The sequence below is a fragment of the Xiphias gladius genome, chromosome 12 (assembly GCF_016859285.1).
Source record: "Xiphias gladius isolate SHS-SW01 ecotype Sanya breed wild chromosome 12, ASM1685928v1, whole genome shotgun sequence".
Classification (NCBI taxonomy): Eukaryota; Metazoa; Chordata; class Actinopteri; order Istiophoriformes; family Xiphiidae; genus Xiphias; species Xiphias gladius.
In genome coordinates, this window is record NC_053411.1 from 13,083,675 (window position 1) to 13,108,294 (window position 24,620).

The following is a 24,620-nucleotide window of genomic DNA, read 5'->3' on the forward strand; positions in this document are numbered from 1 at the left end:
TTTCTAGACCTCAGCATAATTCAAAACAGACACACAGCATTTTTTTCCTTTTATTTCATATGGACTATCATACTTTGGGTTAAATGATAGGTCCCAAGTTATAGCTAAAGATGATATAGTGCTGTACATTCCTGCAGATGATTTATTGCTTTCTCTCCTTTTTTAATTTTTTTTTTATATATACAGTAGCTGTGTTTATCAGCTATTCCTCAAACTTAGATGAAAAACATTTGTAAACCTTAAATTAATAACTGCATAATTGGGATTAGTTTTAGTCATATTAGAAAAGCATACAGGTGGGGTTTGCTTATTCACCCTAATTCAGATTTACACTGAGTAAACCCCTGTGCAAAATCACTAAAATGTTGATGATTCAAAATTGTATTGTCTGACAAAAATTGTAATATTTTTAAGTTGAAGTGTAGGGTATTTCATCTTATGTATAATTAAAAACAAACGGGTTAGTTTGACTACATTGAAAATATCGGCCCCAAAGTACAACCTCAGTGCAACAAAAGCCTGTGACCACTGCAAGAAAAGTCACTTCACCTGTGACCACTGCAACAAAACTGATTATGCCTTGGATTTCCAATTAAGGCTAATTGCATGAACAAGGTTATAAAATAACCTGTGAACACCACAGCTTCCTCAATTTTGGCCAGGGTTGTGTGTAATGCAACATGGCAAGGTGAAGAATTTTCTGGAGAAATAAAAAACCAGATTGTGAGACTTGTGAGACAAAGATGGGACAAGGTACAAGAACATCAGCAGGCTACTGAACATAAGATGAAACACAGTTGAAGCAGTGGTTAGGAGGCACAGGAGGAGCCATACTGCCAATAACAGAAGGTGCAGTGGCCGTCCTGGAAAAATGAAGCCATGCACAGTTCCCTATTAACGCAAGCTTGTATTGAAAAACAAACATCTAGGTGGTTCTCACTTGGCAAAAGGATTATTTGTGGAAATTGATGTTTCAGTGAATTATCAGACAGTGTGAAGGACATTGCATAAAGTCAGCCTCAACAGTCGGTGTCCAAGAAACACACCACTGCTCACAAAACGCACATCTTGCACAAAACAGCAAGATTAAACTTTGCCAAAAAACATGAAAAGAAGACCGATGAATATTGGCAGCACATTCTTTGGTAAAATGAAACCAAAATAAATTTGTTTGGATTACAAGGGATCCATCATATCTGGCGTGGATCTGGCCAGGACTACCACGGTGCCTACCACGAAACATGGAGGTGGGGGTGTTGTGATATGCATGAGTGCAAAAGGTGTGGGGGAGTTGACATTTGTAGATGGCACTGTGAATATAAGTTTGTATCCCCAAACTAGTGAATGAAAAGATGACTTCCAGTCTCAAGAAGGCAGGAGAGGAATGTTACAACACGACAATGATCCCAAACACACACAAAAATCCCACAACAGTTTGAAAGAAAGAAGAAAAAAGTCAAAAATATGACCAAGCCAAGTATGTCCCCTGACCTGTATCCAATAGAAGGAAGAGCAACACAACCCCTCCAGCACAGAGCAGCTGAATAGAATCATCTGTGAAGAATGGCAGACCATCTCTTCACAGATTATGCAAGTTTGGTATCATCCACGGAATCTCACTGATGATGAGTGTACTGACTTTCAGTGCTGCTGATTTTTAAATATGAACATTGCATTGTAGTTAGGTTAGTCAAACATTTCAGTTTTTCTAATTAATTGGCTTCATTCTTGGGCTTTGGCTAAAACAAATACAATTGCATTAAATGGACAGGATTTGCAATTAACATTTTAGAGATCTCTGTTTTGCTGGTTCTTAATCTCATGTTTACTTTCTCCGACCCGCAGTACGCTCCTGCCCGCCCCTCTCTCGGCCTCAGCACGGCTTCCTGAGGTGCAGCGATGGCGGCGCGTCCTACAGGGCGGAGTGTCAGGTGGGCTGTGAGCGCGGCTACAGGCTAGAGGGAGACTTCAGACTCACATGCCAGGCCAACTCCCAGTGGAGTGGACCCCAACCTCGGTGTGTGGGTAAGCCTTCATCACCCTAAGCCCCACCATCTTACCCTGTGTGCTACATCTGGAAAAAACAAAAAGTTTCATAAAGGTTCTAAATGGCATGAAAAACTTTATCCCTTGATCTTTCCCTGTCTCCACTATCTGCCAGTGTAAAAGTAAATCCAAACACCCTTTTCCCTTTTTTGATCTAGGTGGTAATGTTTTTGCATTTTTCTTTTTTTTATCAAACTGTGTCTAAAGGAAAAATATGATTCCAAAACAAGAGGCCGCTCGATTCATTGCACAGATTAAAGAAACACTGAAAAAGCACCGCAGCCTGTTATGATAACTGCACTTACAAAGTTGAAAGGGGGAAAAAACCAGTCACATCTTTACTGAGGCATAGCTACCTTATTTTTTAGAGAGACCAAACCCGTTTTTTGCTATAAATCATTTTGCAAACACAGTTTATTCAGGTGACATATGTCTCATTTTTGGCAATACATTTTTTAATAGCAAATTTATACAAGGGTTTTGAGTAATATATGTACTGAATACTTGGCCATTTCGGGAAACATCCTAATAGAAAATCTGCTAGAAGACACAAGGTTACAGTTTCCTCTCAATTTAATCTCTCTACTAATGTCCTCCCCAAGGGAATTCATCTATCTCAACCACTACTTTTTGTTTTCATTTGTTACATCTTCATCCAAAGTCTTGTGGTTCCCTCATCTGTAGAGTTAAATCAGATTTCTTTATTTGATTATTCAATTTGCATTTTTTCCATAATAAATCACGCAGCCCTGTGTTCACTCAAACACACACAATAGATCATTCTAACTGTACGTCTTTCTTGCTGCCTGTTTCTATTTAACTATAATCTCATATTATCTGTTTAGGGTACTGAATTCTACATGGCTGAAGAAACAGAGAGATAATTTATAAAATGAACTCTAAAATAACACATGATCTGGATATTTCTCTGTAAAAACATGTGGTTTTACACACACACGTAAACCCACACGACAACATACACATTCACAGAGAGATACATCTGCTTTCTCATAGCAAAGCTACAGTCACCACATATACACACGCACATAGAATTCCCCACACACTTCAAAACTGATAGTTAAGTTAAAATAGTTGCACACACTCATGCCCACCACAGAGGGCACCCAGGTCAGGCACACAAACACACAAAAAAAAGAGAGTGTGAGAGTGTTTTGCCACAAACCTCCGGCCCACACTGACTCCCTTCCAACCAACCAGCTGGCTGGTCTATTTAAAATGCCAAACCGGTCCACTTCCGGAAAACTCACGGTTTATCGATAACTTCCATCTCTTTCCCCCGGTGCTCTCACTGAGTTACAGATTTTTTGTTTGACTGTCTCAGCGTTTGCCCGCAGACCATCGTTACCTCTTTAAAACAGCTAAGATGGTTCTGTGGGCTGCTGTTGCAGCTGAGTGGTTTGTTTTAGTGTTTGTTTGCACTGTGGTGAAACGGGATCGCCTCAGCTGCCCTGAGAGGATGTAGAGATATTTTTTCATCTGATTTGAAGTCTCTCTCTCAGAGATATCTCAAAGATAGCTCTTGAATCTAAAGCCAATGAAACATGAGTTAAAGCGGGAGAGAAGTAGAATGATCTATCCATCATCAAGTAAAAGCCACACAAGCCTGGATCCCAAAAATGCATAAAAAGCCGTCAGTGTGCGAGTCATGTGGTCGGTGCTTTTTAGGTTGTTTTCCAACCAAATGTTTGTTGTTTTTGTGCCACTTTGTGATACACACACCCCGAAAATAGTTTTAATGTTGGCATGTATAGTGGACTCTATTCAAAGTAAGATTTTATCACATTAAGGCAAAAACGCAGGAAACATGCTCATGATGTTAAAAGAGTTTTTTTGTTTTGTTTTTTGTCTGTTCTGCTCTGACTGGCCTTATCTTCAAATGCTAAGTAGATTTTTTTTCCTGCAGCAAGGCTGATCCCATCAATGCACATAAATGCTAACTCAGCCCATTGCAGTACCGGTAGTATCTTGTTACGCTACTTTTTGATAATGATTAATAGGAAAAAAAAAAAAAAAAGTCATGAGATGTGGGATCAAGTCAAGATGAGAGTTTTGCTCCGCAGATATTTTTTTCAAGGAACAAAATAAACATAATCAGATATCAGATTCATCTCTTGGTTTCTCCCACTCTCTCCCCAGAGGTGCGGTGTCCCCCCATTGCGGCTCTGAAGAACATCTTTCTGACGCCCCCTGCCTGCGGGAGGAGGACAGCGTCGCCGGGCTCCTTTTGCCTGCTCACCTGTCGTCAAGGTTACAGTCTCCAAGGAAACAGGAAGGCGGTGTGCACGGGCTCAGGAAACTGGACAGCTAATGTCCATAAAGCTGTCTGTACAGGTGAGGCACAATATGTTTTTGTGTGTGCATGCACGTTTGTGTGTGAAAAAAGGATCAGCGAAGGAGCTGTTTTAAAAAAAAAAAAAAAAAAAAAAAAAAAAGGTTGTAACTAGGATGTGGAAAATGTTAAGGACAATACACTCTGCTGGGAAGTATGGAGTTTAGATTAGTTAAATTTTCTCACTAATTACTTTGGTAATTTAGTTGGGGTAGGGTATAGTTAAACGAATATTTAGACATTTTGGGAAATCCAGTTATTTGGCAGCTAGCCAGGCTGTCTCCAAAATTAAAAAATATGCTTACCAACACCTTTAAAGCCCAGAAGCATCTTGTTTGCTATGTACACAAACAGAAATACAAAAACAACATGATGGGGTGCACAGTGACATCCAAAGGCACAAAGACAGTGACATCGATTTCCTCATTTACATAATTCTTGGCAAGAAAGCAAATTAGGGTATTTTCCGAAAATTCATATTCTTCCTTTAAAATCTGTATGAATGTCCTGACAGTAGACCAGGACTGAATTCGAGAAAATAATTAAGGATGGATTGATTGAGTGCCCTCAGTGGTCTTATTTGGCTGTACTTGCTCTGCCAGACAGTTTTCCATCATTAAGTTGTTTGTAAATTTAATATGTTTGCTTGGAAGATTCAGTTAAAATTCCAGTGCCAGAGTGAACGACAGTTGTAATGTGTGAGTTTATTTGCAAGGCATAAAAAGAGGGATTTTTAAAAGAGCTAAAAAGGAAGATATACAGTATGTGGAGAAAGAGGGGGCAGATATAAAAAGAAAACAGCAGGAAACTTGGAGGGAGAATTTTTTTTTCCATTCTGCATTCCCCCTCTCTCTCCGCTTTGTGAATGGCGAGAATGGTGCTAACCTCATGTTGAAGCAGGTCTCGGGGTGACTAACTCAAACCATACCATGTCCGAGCCCTCATGTCTCTCGCCTCCACCCCGACTGGGCTCTGGAGATCATTATAATGGACTGCAGCTCTCCAGATGCCTTGCAGGTGAAACAGGTGGTGCAGAGCAGCTATGCCTGCCTCAAATCGAATGTCCTCAATCACCTCATTTCCTCCCTGAGAAAGTTTACTAATGAATGAGCTGCTGTCGTTGCCATAAAGATAAAAAAGAATGGAGAGGTAGGTCAAACAGGGAGGTGAGGGGTGGATGAGTAGTCTGTATGTGTTTTATAATGGTATGGCAGAGAGAAGATGAGTTCTTCTAATCCCTTCAGGCACAAATGGGCTGATGGAAAGAGGAGAAGGATAAAAAAATATAAATGAAGAGAAAATGTGGATGTGATGGAGGGAATAAAGAGGGTGAGCTGCTATATGGGCAGCAAATAAGATCAAGAAAGAGAAAGTTGTTACAAAGTTAAAAGTGCTCTTCGTCAGCTTCTGGTTTCTTTTGTCTTTCACTTCACGTTGATTAAACCCAAAGTGAAATATTTCTCCCTTGTTATGAAGATGAATGGAGCCGATTGGAGCTAAGTGTGTTAGTGTTTAGCAGAGATGGATGCCTAAGTAGATGGGTCATCAGGTCCAGATGGGAAAAGCTCTCTTACACAATTCAACAGGCATGACCACTGTCGATCGATGTGAGATTCAACTCTTGGAGGCTTTTATTCATTTACAGCAGGCTTGAACTGAGTTGAACTAAACTGTGCCGGCCTCAGATTATTACAACGTGCTGTATGGAGAATGAGACAAAGTAAGAAACTGTTTCATCCATGTGTCATGGTGGCGAGTGAGTTGCCACCAGCCAAACAGGTACACATTAATATAACATTGTTTTTCTAACAATGCCATGCTTCAAAATTGGGAGGGCTGCTAAACATGATCTGATATTTCCAACTGGAACAAATAGAAATTCTAAAAGTTAATTATAAGGAAAGTGAGATTATTCAATATTCACTTTTCTGCAGCCTGACTTCCCTGCTTGTCTGAAACCTTGCAGAGACAACTGTGTTAGTCAAATATTTATGCTACTGCTAGTCTCTTTGCTTTTCTTTGTACTGTAACTTTCATAAAAAAAAACAGTATAAAAGCAATTGACATGAGGTTTGTGTACATTTATACTTTTAATCCAAGGTCACAGGCTACATTTTTATGTTTTATTATTTTATATTTAGTTTTCCATTTATGTGCCTCTTAAAGTTAAGTCTCTAATTATCTTCAAATAGGGATGTGTTGCACATTTTCTTTTTCAGGACAACCAGGGCTGCTGGAAAATGAAGAAATATCTGATGTGAATAATTGCATTCAAGACTTGAATTCTGTTACAAACGCTCATTACAGATCAGTAAGCGAATAAATGAAATCTGTGAGGTGTTTTGGTGAAACTGAAATCAAGTATGGACTTACCTTAGCGTCATTACTAATATATCCTACAGTCTAAAATTTAGTACAGTGTGCAACAACAAACATGTACTTAGAGTAATTTTTACTCAGGTTTTCCTCAAGTCAAACCATGTTGTTAACCTTCCTGACTTCATAGGGATCAAGGGTCAACATCTAAAATGTGAATAGTTTGTAAAACATCATAAACAATAAATGACATAAGCAACTATTCAGGTGACTTTTTACGGCCTTTCCCACATTAAGGAGAGTGAGGGACAACCACCCTTTGATGCACACCAACATGCAACGACCGGTTACAGACAAGCATAAAGGCTAATTTTACCAGTAAAGACTAGAACTATTGATATGTTGACTGCTAGCAAGATACACCACTCAGTTCATGTACAAGCGTCAGTTAAACAGATGCTCAACGGCGGTTTACTGGGACTGATAAGGGTTAAGCTCAAGATGTTGTTGAAAAGGAAAGTAGACTCAAAAAAACATCCTACTGCAGTCCTATCAGTATTGGTTACCATGAGCAACTCCCTCACAACACCGCATTTGTGATTTAGATTTATGATTTTCAAGACCAAGAGATATCATTTGTCCAAGATGAAGCTTCCTTTTCCATGAGCCCAACTGTTTTGACAATAACATAAAGCATGTTTCCCACGTCGTTTCACCTCTATTTCCTTTAACCTATGTTCCACCATTGTGGCCTGGTGTTGAGGTAATGGATAGAGAGAGATAAGGGAATAATAACCACATACAGTGTAAATGTAAAAATCAGTGAGGTCTTGTCTTGTTGGAACAGTGACAGTTGTGCACTCTCTCTTTGATTCAGTAATGACCAATAATGAGTGTGTGACGTGTTGTGATTAAAGGGGTCAGGGGTCAGATGACATCACACGCCTACTCCCTCAGTGATAACAAGGAGCAGGCTGAGGTCAACAGTTTATGATGGGGTGAACATCTGCAATATTTGAGTCTAATGTACATTCAGTCAGTTGAAGCATTTGCAGTGTGTAGTCCCTCGTCTGATTCTCTCCTTCCTCTAAAACGTATTGGTTTTTCTCTGTCTCTTTAGATGCTGAACCACCATGGATCCAGTGCCCCCTGGACATCGTTGCAGAGACAGATGAGCGGCATGGAACAGCCAACGTCAGCTGGAATGTCCCAAGTGCCAATGACAACTCTAAAGAGGAGGTTGGCTATTTAACAGTTTATTTTTTTTATTTTTTTTTAAACTGTCAAAGATTTCTTGTATTAACTGTTTATAGTTTAGTCTATAAAATGCCAGGCAACAGTATAAAATGCCCATCACACAGGATTAGGTGATGATTTCACATAACTTGGTTTTTCCAACAGTCCAAAACCCAAGCATATTTAATATATAACAATGTAGAGAAAAGCAGCAAATCCTCACACCTGAGCTGCTGGAACAAGTTTGGTATTTTGGCTTGATAAATGACTTAAACAATTAATTGATTATCGTAATTGTTGGAGTACAAGTTTCTGTTGACTAATCAATAGTTAACACATCTTCATTCACCAGAGTGATTCAAGGATGTAGGGAGTCCCAAGACAAATCTGAGGCATCACAAAATGGTTAAAGACACACAAAAGGACAAAAAACATTTCTTTCTTTTTAAAAAAAACAACGTTCAGCTTTTTTTCTTCTTAAATAATGGATACACTTACCTCTTCAGGCCTGTAAAAATCCTTCATATTAAATAATACACAAAGGAAACTTAATCTCGTGTTCACACAAAGGCCATAACCTGCGACAAGGGACTACAAAAACATACTGTCCTGCTGCACCTTAAGGGGTCACAAGCCAAGTTCATCTATCTAGAATACATGCCACATGGTGTAGGATACTGTATGTGACAGGAGTAACTACAAAGGCTTGTTTCGTATAATTATCATTAGTGAATTACAGTATATTCTGCTCTGAGGAAAATTTCTAAACATATTCATCAAGCCATCACTGTGCTTGGCAAAAGAAAAGAGTTCGTCTTGTCAGTTACTTTGCAGATGCCGGGACAGAACAACAGCGTCTCTCATCATTACTCTGAATTCCAGTTTTGAGCCTCTTTCTCTTCATTTTCACTGTCTCTCACTCCTCCAGGTGGTGGTGCAGGTGAAGCCAGTCTACACTCCTCCCCAGCTGTTCCCCATCGGAAAAGAGACCATCACCTACATTGCGACTGACCGCTCCGGAAACCAGGCCAACTGTTCCTTTACAGTCACAGTCACTGGTGAGCTCATCTTCTGGAGACTGCGTCAAAGCAAACAATGGATGCTGCATATGGCTTCCATGGCCTATTTTAGTTCACACTGTTGGCCACTCATACACAGTTCCCACTGGCTTTTTATATCATTTTGAGGATCACTGTTCATAACTTTTCTAGAATTTAATTGATTACAAAAAACTGACATTTTACAAAACTAAAACGTCAGAATAATTTGAAAGGTGCTATAATAAAGATTAATAAAGGGACACACATCTAAAAAAAATTTCTTCAATAGGTGCTGGACCAAGGAAGAGAGTTTACGGAAAAAATACTAGAATCCACATACAGTTTTTGCTCCCATAATCCATGAAATTCACTGTTTGCTGAGCAGTGTTTCCATCACTCAGAGGTTTATCATCAGATATCACAGCAAGCACACACAAGCATCACAATTTTTATATTTCACAAATCGATGACGGTTAGCAACATGTTCAGACTTAAAAGTCACTGGCATCAACCCAGAGCTGTAATGCTCTAATGAAGAACTCTGACTGATCAGTAAATTACAATACAATATAACAATGTGTGAGGTCTTTTGTTTTTCCTCAAGTTGAAAAATGTGACTCTTATATGCAACTTTATGCTTAGTAGAATATAGCAGATCTGTGTAACACGTAAAAGGCAAGAACATTTATATTGAGACAACCATGAATGTGGGTAAAGAGTCCTTATTTTACTTTTAACATAATTAGTTGACGTACTTGCATGGTGAAGCCTAAAGTGAACTAGTTTTAAGCTTCAATACTTTGGCCTTTGTGAGGTTCAAGCCAGTGGTGTCTCAGTTACAGGATAGTCTCCCTATCCATCAGTGCAGACCCTACTCCCTGATCTGTTTGTAACTCCATCCACCAACCCCTGTGCTGAAGCTTATGTCTGTCGTTCAGTGTAAAACTGCGATTTAGTTGATGTACTCTCCAGTGAGGGAGTGCGTCCGCCCTAGCAGGTGCCAAATAGTGTTACTGTAGACAGCGAAAAACAGGGGTGTCCCATGTCAACCGCTCAATAATCACAGCAGTCAGGGGGAAAAACCTCAAGAATGGTAACCATGAACATTTCCATATGTCATTATGGTGGTGGAACGTTGTGAGTTTTTATTAGAGACATGTGTTTAAGTCGTGCCCTGTGACACACTACTGCTGGATCGAAAAAGTCAGATCACATCGTAGCACAGTGCTCCTAACTGTGTTTCTTTAATATTGTTATAATATATTCCAGTCTTGGGATCAATTGTGTGTTTGTGTGTTTAAACTGTACCATATTTTTTATCCAGACATAGCTGAGATTGCAGGTTTGATTGCTTTTGGAGCTGGTGGATGTTAAATGACAGTTATTGATATCTTTAATGTTCACAAATGTGCTTTTTTCTTTTTTTCTTGCGTGCTCTCCCTCTGGTCATTTGGTCATCACAGATTCCGTTAACCACCTAATATCCCTTTCTAGATACGGAGCCTCCAGTGATTGACAGGTGCAGGTCACCGCCCACGGTCCAGGCCACAGAAATGGAGACGGCGGTCGTTTGGGAGGTGCCACAGTTTTCCGACAACTCAGGTATGTCTGGCCATCGTTCTCAGACAGCAGCTTTGTAGATGGTTTATTCTTTTGCTCCACTGTTCCACTCCACTCCACCCTCCTCTCCCACTAATGATGGTTAAACGGGATCTTTTCCATTGGGTGACTGGGGGGAAAAAAGGGATCAGGAGAGGGCTCTGTGCTGTTGCATGTCTGTGTGTATGTGTGTGTGGATAATGGTGAGAGACACCGCACATAGAGGATGGATTGTAATTTTGTGAACGAATGCCTCATTTGTTAATCTGTGTTCGAGAGAGATTGAGAGAGAATAGGACTAGTGGACAAACGAAGTTGTTGCAGTGCCTGTTAATGTCATTAGTGTTAAGACAGACAGAGGCAGCAGAGAGAAAAGCAGGTGTTTTTGCTATGAAAAATGTTCTTTTGTGGGAATGTGCACTCATTCCATCCATTTTTCACACAGTCACATATATAATTATACAAAGACACAAAATACTTGACCCATATGGAAGTTAAATGTTTTTGAAGTGTTTGCAAAATCATCTTTTTTTTCCCCCTTTATCGGAGTGGCTGCCATACACAAAAGATAAACAAATCACTGTCTTGATAAAGTTGACATTACAGAAGTACGACCACAGGCGAAATATTCATTAAAGTCTTCATTCACAGCTGACACTGCAGAGGTTCAGCATTTTTACATAAACACAGAGGTAAATTATACTCAAGTATCAAAAGTTTAAGTACTTTAAGAAAAATGACCCTTTTCAGTGTCTTTCAAAGGCTTAAGTCAATTGTTGTAACGTGTAAGCAGAATTTTAATGTCAAAGTCCATATGGTCTCATTTACCATGTTTTATTTGAAAAATCTTTATCTCTAAAGTAACTAATAACAGCTGTCAGATAAGCTTAACTGAGCAAAAAGTACAAATTTCCTTGGGTGAAACTTTGACCCCTAACAGTCATCTGCTACACTATGATCCAACTTGTACTGTTAATTGTACACAAAGGCATTTTGGATGTAGTCTTTTATGTTTTCACCCAACAGTATTTTTACTTAATAATCCAACTTATTTGCAAATTAAACATATATGGTGAGGATTTTTGTAGAATAGAGTTGTGTTTAAAATTGTTCCAGTGATGCAGGGTTTGACCACTGACACAGAATCACCCAAAGTATTCATAAATAAACATTATGTCAAAAAAAACAACATCAACGAAATGTCAACCACATTACAATCAATTTCATCCATTGCACCTTGTTCCATGCAATTTGATAGGACATAAGGCTGTGATGGACACATACTTGCTATTGTGAGGACTTCATATGCAGCCTGTTGGTCTCTCTTTTTAGACTGTCCTATATCCACTGCATTAATGTTTAGCAATTCAGGCCAATCCTAATATAAAGGAGTGCAACTAGGCCACTCTGCCAAATAAACTAAATATCGTAGAGCTGGCCGGCTTTCTCCTGGTGCTCTAGCTCTACCCAAACAGCCGTGGTGGTGACAGACAACAAACCAGACTTCTCCAGGGTTCCAGCCCACAGCCAGTCCCGTGTAATTCACTGGGCCTGGCTCCACATACACACACACAAATACCACTAACAGTGCTTAGATATGTGTTTGTGTGTGTTCACAAACTTAGGCAGGCATGGGCCCGCACACAAACACAGACCTCAAACTCACAGGGACCCAAAGGAATCATTCCCCACCTGTCTGCAGAGGTGCACCCCTATCAAACACACACTCGCGCACACACTCATCTCACACACATACACTGTAATAACAGGCTGCTGCAGCTGCTTTGGGCCGCACGACGTCAACACAGCGCTGCTTCGACGTCAGTGTTTTGTTTTTCCAAGCCCACACCCTGATGCCAGAGTTATATATAGTCACGACTCGGTAGACACACATAAACACACGCACAAACACACACACAGGCTATATATAAGGGGAAACACCAGACTCCAGCAGACCAGACGTGTGTCAGCCCTGTTGGAACGCTGTTACTACCATTAATGGGGGAGGTGGATTTGAGTTAAAACAAAAGGTCAATCATTCACTTTTCCCACCTTCTCCTTTTTTTAAATTCCTGTCTGTGTCTTACACTTACACTGTTCACCACCTGTGTGTCAGTATGCAAGCACAGCCTACTGTATCACACACAGACACACACACACACACACACAGTTGTGCACTCCTTTCGTCCCATTGCCTATCCCAAAGCACTGTCCATCACTCTCTGCACCAGCATCATTTTTTTTTAAGCCAACCAGACTTTAGAAACTTTCCTCTTCAATCCCCAGAGGAGGATTAATCTGCTGCCATGTGACGCCCAGACACACTATTCACATGTCAACATATCCTGGTTTACCATAGCGTCTATGGTTTATTACTAAGAGTGACTCATTTAGTCTTGGATACTGGAGTAAGGCCAAGGCTGCCCTCTGTAGGTTAGCTAAAGTAACACTTTAGACTCAAGAAAAGGTCCCTAACTTGGAAAAATAATTTTCTTCTAATAGCAAATATGAGTGAAAATAAAAATGTCCCATCTTGTTAATAATATGGAGTTTTCCTGATTATGTTAAGGTTATCCTTCAACTGTTTTATCTTTGACAGTTGCCCCCCGCACTTTTTCTGGACATTCATATAACTGGACAAAATCACTGTCTAGTGTTACAGTATTTTCACCATAAATTTCATAACATATTATCTGCACAGGTTAAAGAATATTATATGATCGAATGTACAGTGATCAGTGGAAACGTCAGCTAGTTTCTCTCAGTTCCCAGAAGGCTGACTGTTACTGAACACATCCCCATGATGGACATAAATATAGACTTGACCACTGTAATTATATTGGCTAGTGAAACTTCAAGAGTAATGCTGATGTATCAGTAGCCAATGAAGAAAAAAATGGTGTATTAAAAAATTCAGTATAAAAATATTATTATGAAGATGTTGTTTTACATTGGTAACACAACTGATATGTTCTAAATGTGCTGTATATGTTACACTTTGTTAATGTGTGTCTCGCTCAGGTGGCCGCCTCACAGTAACCAGTAGCCATGCTCCAGGCTCTCTTTTCCCAGCAGGCGAGACTCTGGTCCAGTATACCGCTACTGATGCCGCTGGAAACAGCCGCACCTGCAACCTCACCATCACTGTACAAGGTACAGGACTGACAGATAAATCACAGCTTTTTGAATGGCATGCATTGAATCCTGTTATATAAGTATACTGTAAAATTTGTGTAAATATTTTACTTTCTTTCTATATCAACTCCATATGCTAATACTATATGTCAGCCAAGTATGCTTTTCAAGGGTATATTCTAAGTTTTTGCTTCTAGTTTTGTTTTATCTGTCATGTAAATTTTATTGTTATTCCTTTTCAAGCATCTGCAAAGAGGAAGAAAATGTAGTTCCTCCAGGTGCATGGTCGAACATGAAACTATTAAGATAAACAAATAAATAAATGTTAAATAATATAATCCAGCTATGACGCTAGACAGTATGCATGACCATGTTGTTCATGTCCATGCGCGTATGTTAATGTTTGTCCACAGCATGGCGTAACCCAGGGATGGACCTAATAAAATGATTGTTGTGATTAAATAATTATGTAAAATTGGCACAGTGTCTTAAAAAATGTCTTAAAAGGGCCAGTGTGAAAAGGTATTTGCAGTATCTCCATACTAGAATTTCACTGTGGATTTGTCTTATGTTGTGTAATGGTGGTATTAACAAATACTGTGCTCAAGTATGACCAAACCATGGAAGTGTTATACTTTTGTCTCTCCAGGGACAACCTGTGACCAGCCGTATGTCCCAGTGAATGGAGAATTCATTTGCTCTGAAGAAGAGGAAGGCGTTAACTGTACTCTTCACTGCAAGGATGGCTACAGCTTCACTCAGGATGCAGTGCACAGCTACTTCTGCGCCTACAATGGTGTTTGGGAGCCACCCTACTCTCCAGACAGACCCGACTGCTCAGGTAAGCGCAGCACAGGCATGAGCTACTTACGGCTCATTGTGTGCACCTAGCTCTCATTACTGCGGGTACATTTCAGTGTACATGATTACCTGTATGTACACATAATTTACACGTATGATTTTTAGCACACTCATTGAATGGGTTTCGGGTAGTGAAATGATAAAACACATTCAACAGTACATGTGCAGCAACTTGAAATAAAGCACCGCGCCGTATAAAACCATTTTTCGTCTTTCTCAGTGAACCGTATAGCAAACAACGGATTCAAGCCCTTTGAGATGCTGTTTAAAGCATCACGCTGTGACGATGTAAACCTGGTCAAGTCATTTACTGGGGAGTTCAACACCAAACTGGGAAGTGTGGTGAGAACCTTTACATAGACACACGCACACAAACACACTTACTTGCTGTAAATCAAATCTCAAGCACATGTTGCTTTTTTTTTTTTTGTCTTCACAGCTCCCCAACATTTGTAGCAGCGATGAAGTTACCTGCAAGCTGGAGGTGATTTCACAGGGTCACTGTCTGGAGTACAACTACGACTACGATAATGGGTTTTCAATTGGTAAGATTTACATGCACAAATACACCCTCACTAAACATCCCGCATTCTTTTATGTTGAAGCATCTTATCAGCTCATTATTCCTCCCTCTCCCTGTCTAATATTTGTCAGCACCAGGGGGTTGGGGCAACAACTGGAGTCCTCAAGGCGCCCAGGACTACGCCTACTTTGAGTCAGGCTTTGCCACAGGCACCCGGCAGCTCGCCAGCAGGCAGCAAGACAGCAGCGTGCAACCACATCAACGCACCAAGAGGCACAGAAAAATCAGACGCCCCACCAGAGACCAGAAGATCCAGATCTTTTTCAACATCACAGGTAAAATAAGTGTGTTTATGGACCAGGTATACATGTATATGCTGTGTTCTATTTATTAATTTATTCTGATGTCTTGAGTTGCTGCCCTGCTACGATTGATAGCCACAAGTTTTTTGGAAAGGAGCATACTGAGGTTGCACATTGAGGATGGAACAAACTAAAACATAAATAATTAAGTTAAATAATGTGATCTTGAACATAATGAGAACCATATTTTTATTACTATTAGAATATACTACAATATAATCATGTATAAAGTCAAGGTTTGGGTTAGCATGTAAACATTTCAGGTTTTTCTGATGTAGCATTCATGTGTTCTTTTTCGCAGGTATGTGTAATAATAATAATATGCATGGTGCATTATGGCATTGCATTGCATTACATTTTATTTTAGTATAATACCATCAATTGTTAGGTATCAGTCCTTTAAACTTTGTCCGTTCTCCCAGCAAGCATCCCTCTGCCCCTGTCGAGGAACGACTCAATAGAGGTGGCCAATCAGAAAAGGCTCCTGCGGACCCTGGAGCAACTGACTAATCGACTTAAACGAACGCTGGCCAAGCAGCCGTTGTCCAGTTTCCATGTGTCCTCAGAGATGATTGTGGCCGATCCCAAATCTCTGGAGAGCAAGAAGGCCTCTCTGTTCTGCAGGCCGGGCTCGGTGCTCAAGGGCAGGATGTGTGGTGAGTAGGAGGAGATTGAATGGAGGATACACCCACCTAAACTCAATGAACCAACTTTTTTATTTGTGTAATAGGGTTTAGTTACAATTATAAGAATATAAATACATGAGGACTTATGGGATTTTAACAAAATCCAGCATTGCTATAAAATTTTTTCGTTTACATTTAATTACTAAATATGAATGGTCTTGCAGTCCAATGTCCGGTGGGAACGTACTTCTCTCTGGAGTATAACGAGTGTGAGAGCTGCTGGTTGGGCTCCTACCAGGACCAGGAGGGTCAGCTGGAGTGTAAGTCCTGTCCTGAGGGAACCTCCACGGCCTACCTGCACTCCCGCAGTGTAGCTGAGTGTAAAGGTAAGATGCAAGCACATGTATACAGTCAGACCTCTGACTTACTGTAGTACAAACTGAATTTGCAAATAACCCAGATGGTATCTGGTACATTTTGATAATAAAAAGTATAATAATTGCTTCCTACTGATCTAATCTTACTGTCTTGGATGACTAACCTTCTCATCTGTCACCATAAACAGTGCTTAACTTTCATTTTGTTTCATACATTTCCTCATATGTAAATGAATACTAAATGCACTGTTTGTTAACTGTAGAACTAAGGTACATGTGATGTTCTCTCTGCATCTAAGGCTTCCTCATGATGTGGTGATTTGCATGTGTTTGCAGGGCAGTGTAAACCTGGTAGTCACTCTCTGAATGGGTTGGAGATCTGCGAGTCATGCCCGCTGGGACACTTCCAGGCTGGTTTTGGCGCCAGGGAGTGTCTGGTCTGTCCTGACGAGACTTCCACCGTCACCAGAGGAGCAGTGGATGAGACAGAGTGTGGAGGTGATACAGTTTGACAGTGTAGAGTACACACCCTTAATGTCCTATCAACTTGCCTATTTTAACTTTGAAAAGCTTCAATCATTATTCTGAATGCTGCTAGGTAACAAAAACAAATACAGTTCCAGCCTGTAAGCAAAAATGTCTCAGTTACTATTTGGCATTCATGTGCAATTATATCAGAAAGGCAAACTCCTATTTGGAAATGTCATGATTGCCCTTTAAAGTTGGATGATAAGTCTGGAAGCTAAAAATCTTTGCTACCTTAGTTCCTGAGTTATAATACAAAAAAAACCTATAACCTTTAAAACTTTGGACTTGGAGCTGCTCGATGTTGGCTTTTCCCATTTCTTTTTTTTTTTTTTAATTTTTGGGAAATTGTGGAACTTCACGTGCTCCTTTATATTCTCTAATTTCTGTTTCTCTTATTATGGTGCCCTTCTCCTATGGTCCTCTCGGGTCTCCTCTCCTGCAGTCCCCTGTTCAGCAGGTCATTTCTCCCGCACCGGTTTGGTTCCCTGTTACCCTTGTCCTAGAGATTACTACCAGCCTGATCATGGCCGCTCCTACTGCCTCTCCTGCCCCTTCTATGGAACGACCACTGTTACTGGGGCAACCACCATACAGCACTGCTCCAGTAAGTGTCACAGTTTAGAAAAACACCTTTTATTTCAATGTTATTATAGTTTTTATATTTTAATTGGTATAGCAATAAAACCTCTGAACAGAACTGTTGTTTAATGTCCTGCAGTATCTACAGCCGAAGTAATAATGGTTTTATGTTTATGTTTCTATAATGTTTGGAACCTGCTTAGACACCCTTAAGGTCTCCCAGATGGTGCAAGGACCCCATTTTGGAGACGTGCTGTTGTGTAGTTGTCAACAATTTAAAAAGTGTTAATTAAAAGTAATTTATTAGTGGCAATTAGGTTTAGATTACATGTAACTTATTGCCAGTTGGTTGTTTTATCTCTTCACAGAGCTGCTATGGCTCTGTGTACTGTAAATGCGAGCCTACACGAAAATCATTGAAACGTGAAAATTGATGACTGTATACTTGTATAATGTCCTGATAATTACTGAATTAAGGTGCACTGAAAATCTCCCAACAGTATTAAAACATTCTTTAATGACTTAAAAGCTTCACTGCAAACCTTGTAACTTGAAGTGTCAAAATATAATTACGGTTCATAATACGATGCCTATAAAAGGTATTTAACCCCCTTGGAAGTTATCTCGTAATATTTTTTACAACATTGAAACTAAGTAGATTAAAAGTGGCTTTTGTGACACTGATCAACACACAAAGACCCTTTAATGTCAAAGTGAAAACAGATCTCTACAAATTGATCCAAATTAATCACAGCTATAAAATAGGAAATACTTGCTTGCCTAGGTTATAAATGATGTTAATGAAAACTAATACTACACTATCATAGTTTTTTCCACCAGGGTCCAGTTTAAATAAAACTGATGTGAGCAGACACAGGCAGATTATGGCAAAGTGGCAGATTTTAACACAGCAGAGCTTACGTTGAATTTCTACGGGACGTGCCAAGTGAAGTCACCAGAGAGCAAAATATATAAAACTGGTCTGTGTCAGCCACTCTGTGTGTGTTGAACATTTGCTGCCATCTCTCCAGTTGTGTGGTGTCTGATTTGTGTTGTGACAGCTCGGTCCAATTGGAAAAGGGATTACTGCACTGTGATCAGTGGGTGAAAGGAAATAATATGACATTTATTTCTTTGCAGCAGAATGGAAATGAATAACGCTGCATGCCTGAAGTGTGGGAATGAACAGTGGTTGGCAGATGTTGGGGTTTTTCAATAAGAATACAGGTTTTTGTTCAGTTGGATCACATCCCTCTGCCAGTCTGGTAGCAAGGGGAAAGATCCTTGCTGCCTTTTTCCAACTTGTCTTTGCTTACATTGTCTGTGTTTTCTGTGGGTGTCATTGTCAGGTTTTGGCTCCAGTTTTCTTCCGAAGGAGGAGAGTGTAACTGTAGCTCCCGAGGTTGAGGTCAATGAGGACTACCAAGCAAGCAGTCAGGTTAGCATTTATCTTGTCCTAACTTAGATTAATTGTCTAAAAGAAATAATAATCACATTTTACCATAATTTACAGCCGTATTTGGCGTAGATACAGAAAGTAAAAATGGCCACAACTGCTCCCATGATGATGACAGCAGTCCCTCTTAATGCCAGATTTATCTGTTCCTCCTGTTTTATTGTAGAATTAATTTTTCTAATGAACATAGTTAAATTACGTCGTTATTACATAAACTTTTTTACTCAGGATTTACTAAATTGAATAGATTGTTGAAATTTTCAACATATGAACTAGTATTCTGGTTTTGATCAGGTTTTTGGAGTATCCGGGTTATGTTTTCTGCATGTAAACATCGTATCCTGGTTTCAGAGACCTAGATAGGCTACCTGGAATGCTGCGATAGAAAGGGGGATTCAGTGGCATATAAACTACTTATCCATCCATAAATCAATCTACTCCACACAGATGATTTAAAACCTAGATAATGTAAGAATCGTATACACAGGGATATGAATAACCAGGTTTTTCATGTTTCTTGTAAACATCATATCCTGAATATAAGCAAAACTAGGATAAGACTCAAAATAAGGATACTAATATTAATGTAAACACACTCACTGTGAAAAATTGTAAAAAACAAATTGAGCACATAAATAAAGTCAAAATACATGTACACAACTTGCCAATACACAACTTGTATTCATACAAGAAAATTACTTTGTGTCTATTTTGGCATTTCCATTATCTGTACAGTTATTACAGTTTTGAAAAAAACTCAATTTAAACTTTTCCGGTACATAAGTAGTCGCGAAGGAAGAAGCCTTAAAGAAATGAATGAATAGAATCTCTAAGTGCTTTTTACTGAAGGACCCCCTGCACGCAGTGTGAAGCGGAGTTTTTATAGAGTGTGTTTTGCTGTGTATGTAATAGTATTATCTGATTGGCTGTAGGTTTTCCATGAGTGCTTCCTGAATCCCTGTCAGAATAAAGGGACGTGTGAGGAAGTTGGGGCGGGATACGTCTGCACCTGCATGCCTGGATTCACAGGTAAACCACTAGTCAGAGTTTTAACCAATCAGGTGCCTGGTGTTTACCACCATTTTATACTAAGAAAGAGCAATTACTTTTCAGCATTAAGCGGAGAAACTAGTGTAGAAAATGCTTATGAGCCACTTAAGAGCGGATGGCCTAAATCTCTTTTTTTTAAATCAATATTTTAAATTGCACATTGTTTCTCACCATGCTCTTGAATCAGTTATCTAGGCCTTTGTCTAATGATGCTGGTAGGACTAATGTAACTTCCTTGTGTACATGATAAGACATTCCTTCAAGGGATATTATAACTGTTTGTACACGCAGACTTGTCATCGATTTGTGTGTGTTATCTTATTGGTTTGGGTATTGGTTTGTGTCATGCTGTTTTGTTGACTTGTTAAGCCCTTATCGACACTTTTTCTAGAAAAGTCCTGTATAGTAATAAATATGTTTCACCAAAGCAGGGAATATAAATCAAGGCTCATCTGAATCAAAACAAACTAATGCTGGAGTAAATAGTTTAAAGCATCTTTTTAGGCTACTTCACACATACAGTACATACACCATGTGGTCTATGAGGATTCAGTCTAGAGTGTCAAGCTGGCACAGATGAAACAGATTATATTCGTTAATCATTAAGACTTTATTAGGCGTCAGACTTCCATAGCAGGGTTTGTAATTAAATGAAATCCACTTCATAACTGACACCAATACTTCCTACATGCATTCACACTGTATTCCTGACACCATGTTCCCTGTCATCAGCTTTCTCTCGTGGTGAGGGTTTGGCTTTGGTGGAACAGACGTAATCTTCATCACAGCTGTGCTCTATGTGACTCTGTTATGGTGTGTGCTTGACGCAGCCTCTGATATTTCTCTCTCAGGTGCCAAGTGTGAGATTGACATAGATGAGTGTGACTCTGCTCCATGCCAGAATGGAGGCCTGTGTAAGGATGGTATGGGAGACTTCCAGTGTCAGTGCAAGCCAGGATTTTTAGGTATTGGAGCCTTTGGGAACTAAATTTGTAATTGTTGATACACATATAAAGGTTTAGAGTATCAAAGGCTGTACAGTAGAAAATAATGGAAAATCAGCATGAAAATTTCAAGGTCTTGGAGGGTTTGGGAATTGCTCAAAAAGAAGGGAAAGCAATTACTTAGAGGATATATTCACACATGTTATGTATGTTTAAAAAGCAAGGGTTATTCTCACTTTGCTTGAAGATTCATTAAAGCAGACCTGGTTCCTTCACACCGTCATCTTGTGTCCTGGCATTGACTTCAAGTGAAAGCCAGACTTTGAACTTTAATGTGCAAAGAAGAACAGCTGTGCCTTTAGCTTGATAAATGTGCATTTTTTGACTTAGCCATTATGGTTTGACAATGATTTTAGTATTTCTAATGTGTCTTCATCTGTAGAAGATCATGTGTTCATTCGCCTGGAATAAAAACAGACTTTTCTTGTAACAACGACCAAATTCTTCAAAACATTAATTCAAGACCTAAAGGGTAAAAAGACACTATTTTTATATGGAAAATGTAGGAGAACTTGTCCATATGTTGAGGATGATTACAGCTGTAATTTTGCTGACTTTAAGCAAAGACGTAAATATCTGCCTCATGGTACACCACAGATATTTATAACATTTATAGGATTCATACATCTAATGTATGTTGTGTTGTACTTAACCTCATACAGTATCCTACCTTTGCGCTAATTTTATATCTCTGTTTAGCTCTTAACTTTTGCCCCTGTCTGTCTCAGGGTCTCTATGCGAGGCGGAGGTGAACGAGTGTATTTCCTCCCCCTGTCTGAATGAAGGTGTCTGTGTGGATGAGGTCAACAAGTTCACCTGCAGTTGTGCCGGGGGCTTCACAGGTTGGATAACAAGATTGTGTTACATTTTCATTCTGGATATGATTTTGATAGTCGATGTCCTCATCAGCCAGTCAGGGCAACAGTTGAACTGTATTGCATGAGTTTAGGTAGTTATTCATGTGGATTATTGGATTGGACTGTTGCCTGTAGAAACTGATGACCCTCTTATGTCATTGCACGTCTTTCTTCTCCAAAAAAACATATGAAAACTGCATAAACAATGTACTGTACATCGTCTTTTTCACATTTCCATAGGATCCCGTTGTGAGCTGGATATAAACGAGTGTCTTTCCAACCCCTGTCTGAACGGAGGTGTGTGTGAGGACCTGATAGGTGGTTACACCTGTAATTGTGCCGTCGGCTTCTCAGGGGATGACTGTGAGATCAACATCGATGAATGTTACATCAACCCCTGTCTGAATGGAGGCTCGTGCGTGGATGCTGTTAACGATTTCAGGTAAAAAAAAAGAAGCAGCTCTTGATGAGTGTTTGAGACATCCCAAATATCACTATAGAAGATATAATGTTACTTCTAAACAGTGATTTAAATACGCATGATCTACAACTTAAAATAAATGGTATAAAGGAGAAACATTGATTTTGATAAGAATGACTGTGTTCAGAGAAATTTTGAAACAAAACTAAAATGATAAGGTGGCTGAAGCAAACCTTGACTAAAGATTTTTGTGATCTCATTAAAAAGTGTATTTCCACAGTTGCTGGAGGGCTAGCTACAGATTTTGAATCCCAATCCATTTAGTATGGTATAGTGCCCATGACAGTTTCAACACATTGCACATGTCCCATCATGCCCACGGTTGCTGTGCGTCATGATGCGTACTGCTTTGTGTACCTGAAAGTGGTAATGTACCGCCTCTCCTCTCCCAGGTGTCAATGTGTGGAGGGCTACCGGGGCCGGCTGTGTGAGGTGGATGTGGATGAGTGCGATCCTAACCCCTGTGTGAATGGAGCCAGCTGCCTGGACGGTCTGGGGTCCTACACCTGCCACTGCCTCCCTGGGTTCAATGGAACCAGGTGTGAGACAGGTACTATAGGACAGATGACACATCACCATGGAAACTCTAGAGGAGGAAAAGAGACATGACTGATTTAAATTTTGTCTGTCACATACCCCTGTCTTGAAACTTTCATTAAAGCACAGGTTGGGCATGCATTATTGGTTGCCATCCGTCTAAAAGGAAGCTGGGCTCGCCCTTTTTTCTTAGTTTATTTTGCATTTTGGCTTTTTTATGTTGCTACTTTTTCTCACTAAAACACTTTAAACATACTTTTGTGTAGAGATACAACCACCATTATAATGTTTATTAGGGTGTCTGCACTGCATTAGATTTGTAGCCATGGTCACAATAAAAAATGTCGTCCCAGGATTTTAGTATTTACCTAACTATTTTTTAAAGGGTTTTATCGTATTAACAAAACATGTTCTTTGCAACAACACACAACAACACATATGTATACACTTTGTAACCTTTTTGGTATAAGACCTATTAAAATGAAGCAAATTATACCCCTTGTCACAGGGGGGGGTTAGTTGACCAATAAGTGATTTTTCCCTCTCAAATTGTATCAATTGAATATTTTTCAAGCTTCCAGAAGAGGTAAAACTCTTGGTATTTCACACAAAAATAGGAGCAAAATCCAGATAAAAGCTAGAAATAAATAAACAAAATGTTGTGTTCTAGAAATATATTTTTCTCCTGCCTTCTTCCCGTTAGTTGTCGTGGGACTCAGGTACAAGAATATCTAATTAGTAAGAGAGCAAGTAAAGATAGATAGATGATATCTCCAATAATTTGAATATTTAAAAATGACATTGATTTTTGTATTTGATTACTGTATGAATTATTTTCTGGTCTGTCCTATCAGAGATGTCCTCTACCTTCAACCTGGACTTTGAGGTGTCGGGTATCCATGGTTATGTGATGATGGACAGGGTGATGCCGTCACTGACAGAGATCACCTGTACCTTCTGGATGAGGTCATCAGACACCACTAATTATGGCACACCTGTCTCCTATGCTGTGGAGGGTAGCGACAACGCTTTCCTACTCATAGACTACAATGGGTCAGTGATATACCAAGAGTTCAGAGAAAAAAAATGCACATACGCCGTACTATTTTATGGGGTGCTTGTTTAACAGAGTGAATACTGTAGGCTTTGTAAATATGATATATAAAATCCTTTTGTCTGTACCTTTCCTTGTGTTTGATATTTTCCCTTTTCTAGTACTTCCTTTCTTTCGTATTAAATCCTCTAGAACATTTTTTCCTTCCTCCCATTGTTCCCCCTCCATACAGCTGGGTGCTGTATGTGAACGGTAAGGAGCGGATCACTGACTGTCCTGCTGTGAACACGGGTCACTGGTACCACATCGGGGTGTCCTGGAGGAGCTGGGACGGTGACTGGAGAATCTACATCAATGGCAAGCCCTCAGACGGAGGCAAAGGCCTGTCAGTCGGCACCACTATCCCAGGTGTAGTGCTATCCTCGACCTGGTTAACTTTCTGCCATGACAAATGTTTTCAATATCCAGTAATTTAAGTGATTCAATAGAATCATGTTGGTCTCTAATAATATATATATATATATATATATCTATACCTATTTATATATATATATATATATATAGATATAGATATATATAGATTCTCATTTCTTTTTTCTTTTT

At 39.6% G+C, this 24,620-nt stretch overlaps 1 protein-coding gene across 8 annotated transcripts in view; it reads left to right on the forward strand.

The window, feature by feature from the left end:
* The window catches only part of svep1 (sushi, von Willebrand factor type A, EGF and pentraxin domain containing 1), a 106,507-nt gene that overhangs the window by 57,224 nt on the left and 24,663 nt on the right, over positions 1-24,620 (forward strand). For all 8 annotated transcript variants that reach the window (XM_040140955.1, XM_040140950.1, XM_040140951.1 and 5 more), the window contains 22 exons: positions 1,846-2,025; positions 4,204-4,398; positions 7,833-7,951; positions 8,877-9,006; positions 10,483-10,590; positions 13,609-13,740; positions 14,372-14,563; positions 14,804-14,925; positions 15,023-15,128; positions 15,238-15,441; positions 15,891-16,124; positions 16,319-16,480; positions 16,808-16,969; positions 17,442-17,603; positions 18,928-19,016; positions 19,967-20,063; positions 20,936-21,049; positions 21,817-21,930; positions 22,186-22,387; positions 22,819-22,976; positions 23,818-24,016; positions 24,250-24,425. In XM_040140955.1, coding sequence (XP_039996889.1) covers positions 1,846-2,025; positions 4,204-4,398; positions 7,833-7,951; positions 8,877-9,006; positions 10,483-10,590; positions 13,609-13,740; positions 14,372-14,563; positions 14,804-14,925; positions 15,023-15,128; positions 15,238-15,441; positions 15,891-16,124; positions 16,319-16,480; positions 16,808-16,969; positions 17,442-17,603; positions 18,928-19,016; positions 19,967-20,063; positions 20,936-21,049; positions 21,817-21,930; positions 22,186-22,387; positions 22,819-22,976; positions 23,818-24,016; positions 24,250-24,425 — 3,357 coding nt within the window. The remainder of the gene's footprint in view (positions 1-1,845; positions 2,026-4,203; positions 4,399-7,832; positions 7,952-8,876; positions 9,007-10,482; positions 10,591-13,608; positions 13,741-14,371; positions 14,564-14,803; positions 14,926-15,022; positions 15,129-15,237; positions 15,442-15,890; positions 16,125-16,318; positions 16,481-16,807; positions 16,970-17,441; positions 17,604-18,927; positions 19,017-19,966; positions 20,064-20,935; positions 21,050-21,816; positions 21,931-22,185; positions 22,388-22,818; positions 22,977-23,817; positions 24,017-24,249; positions 24,426-24,620) is intronic.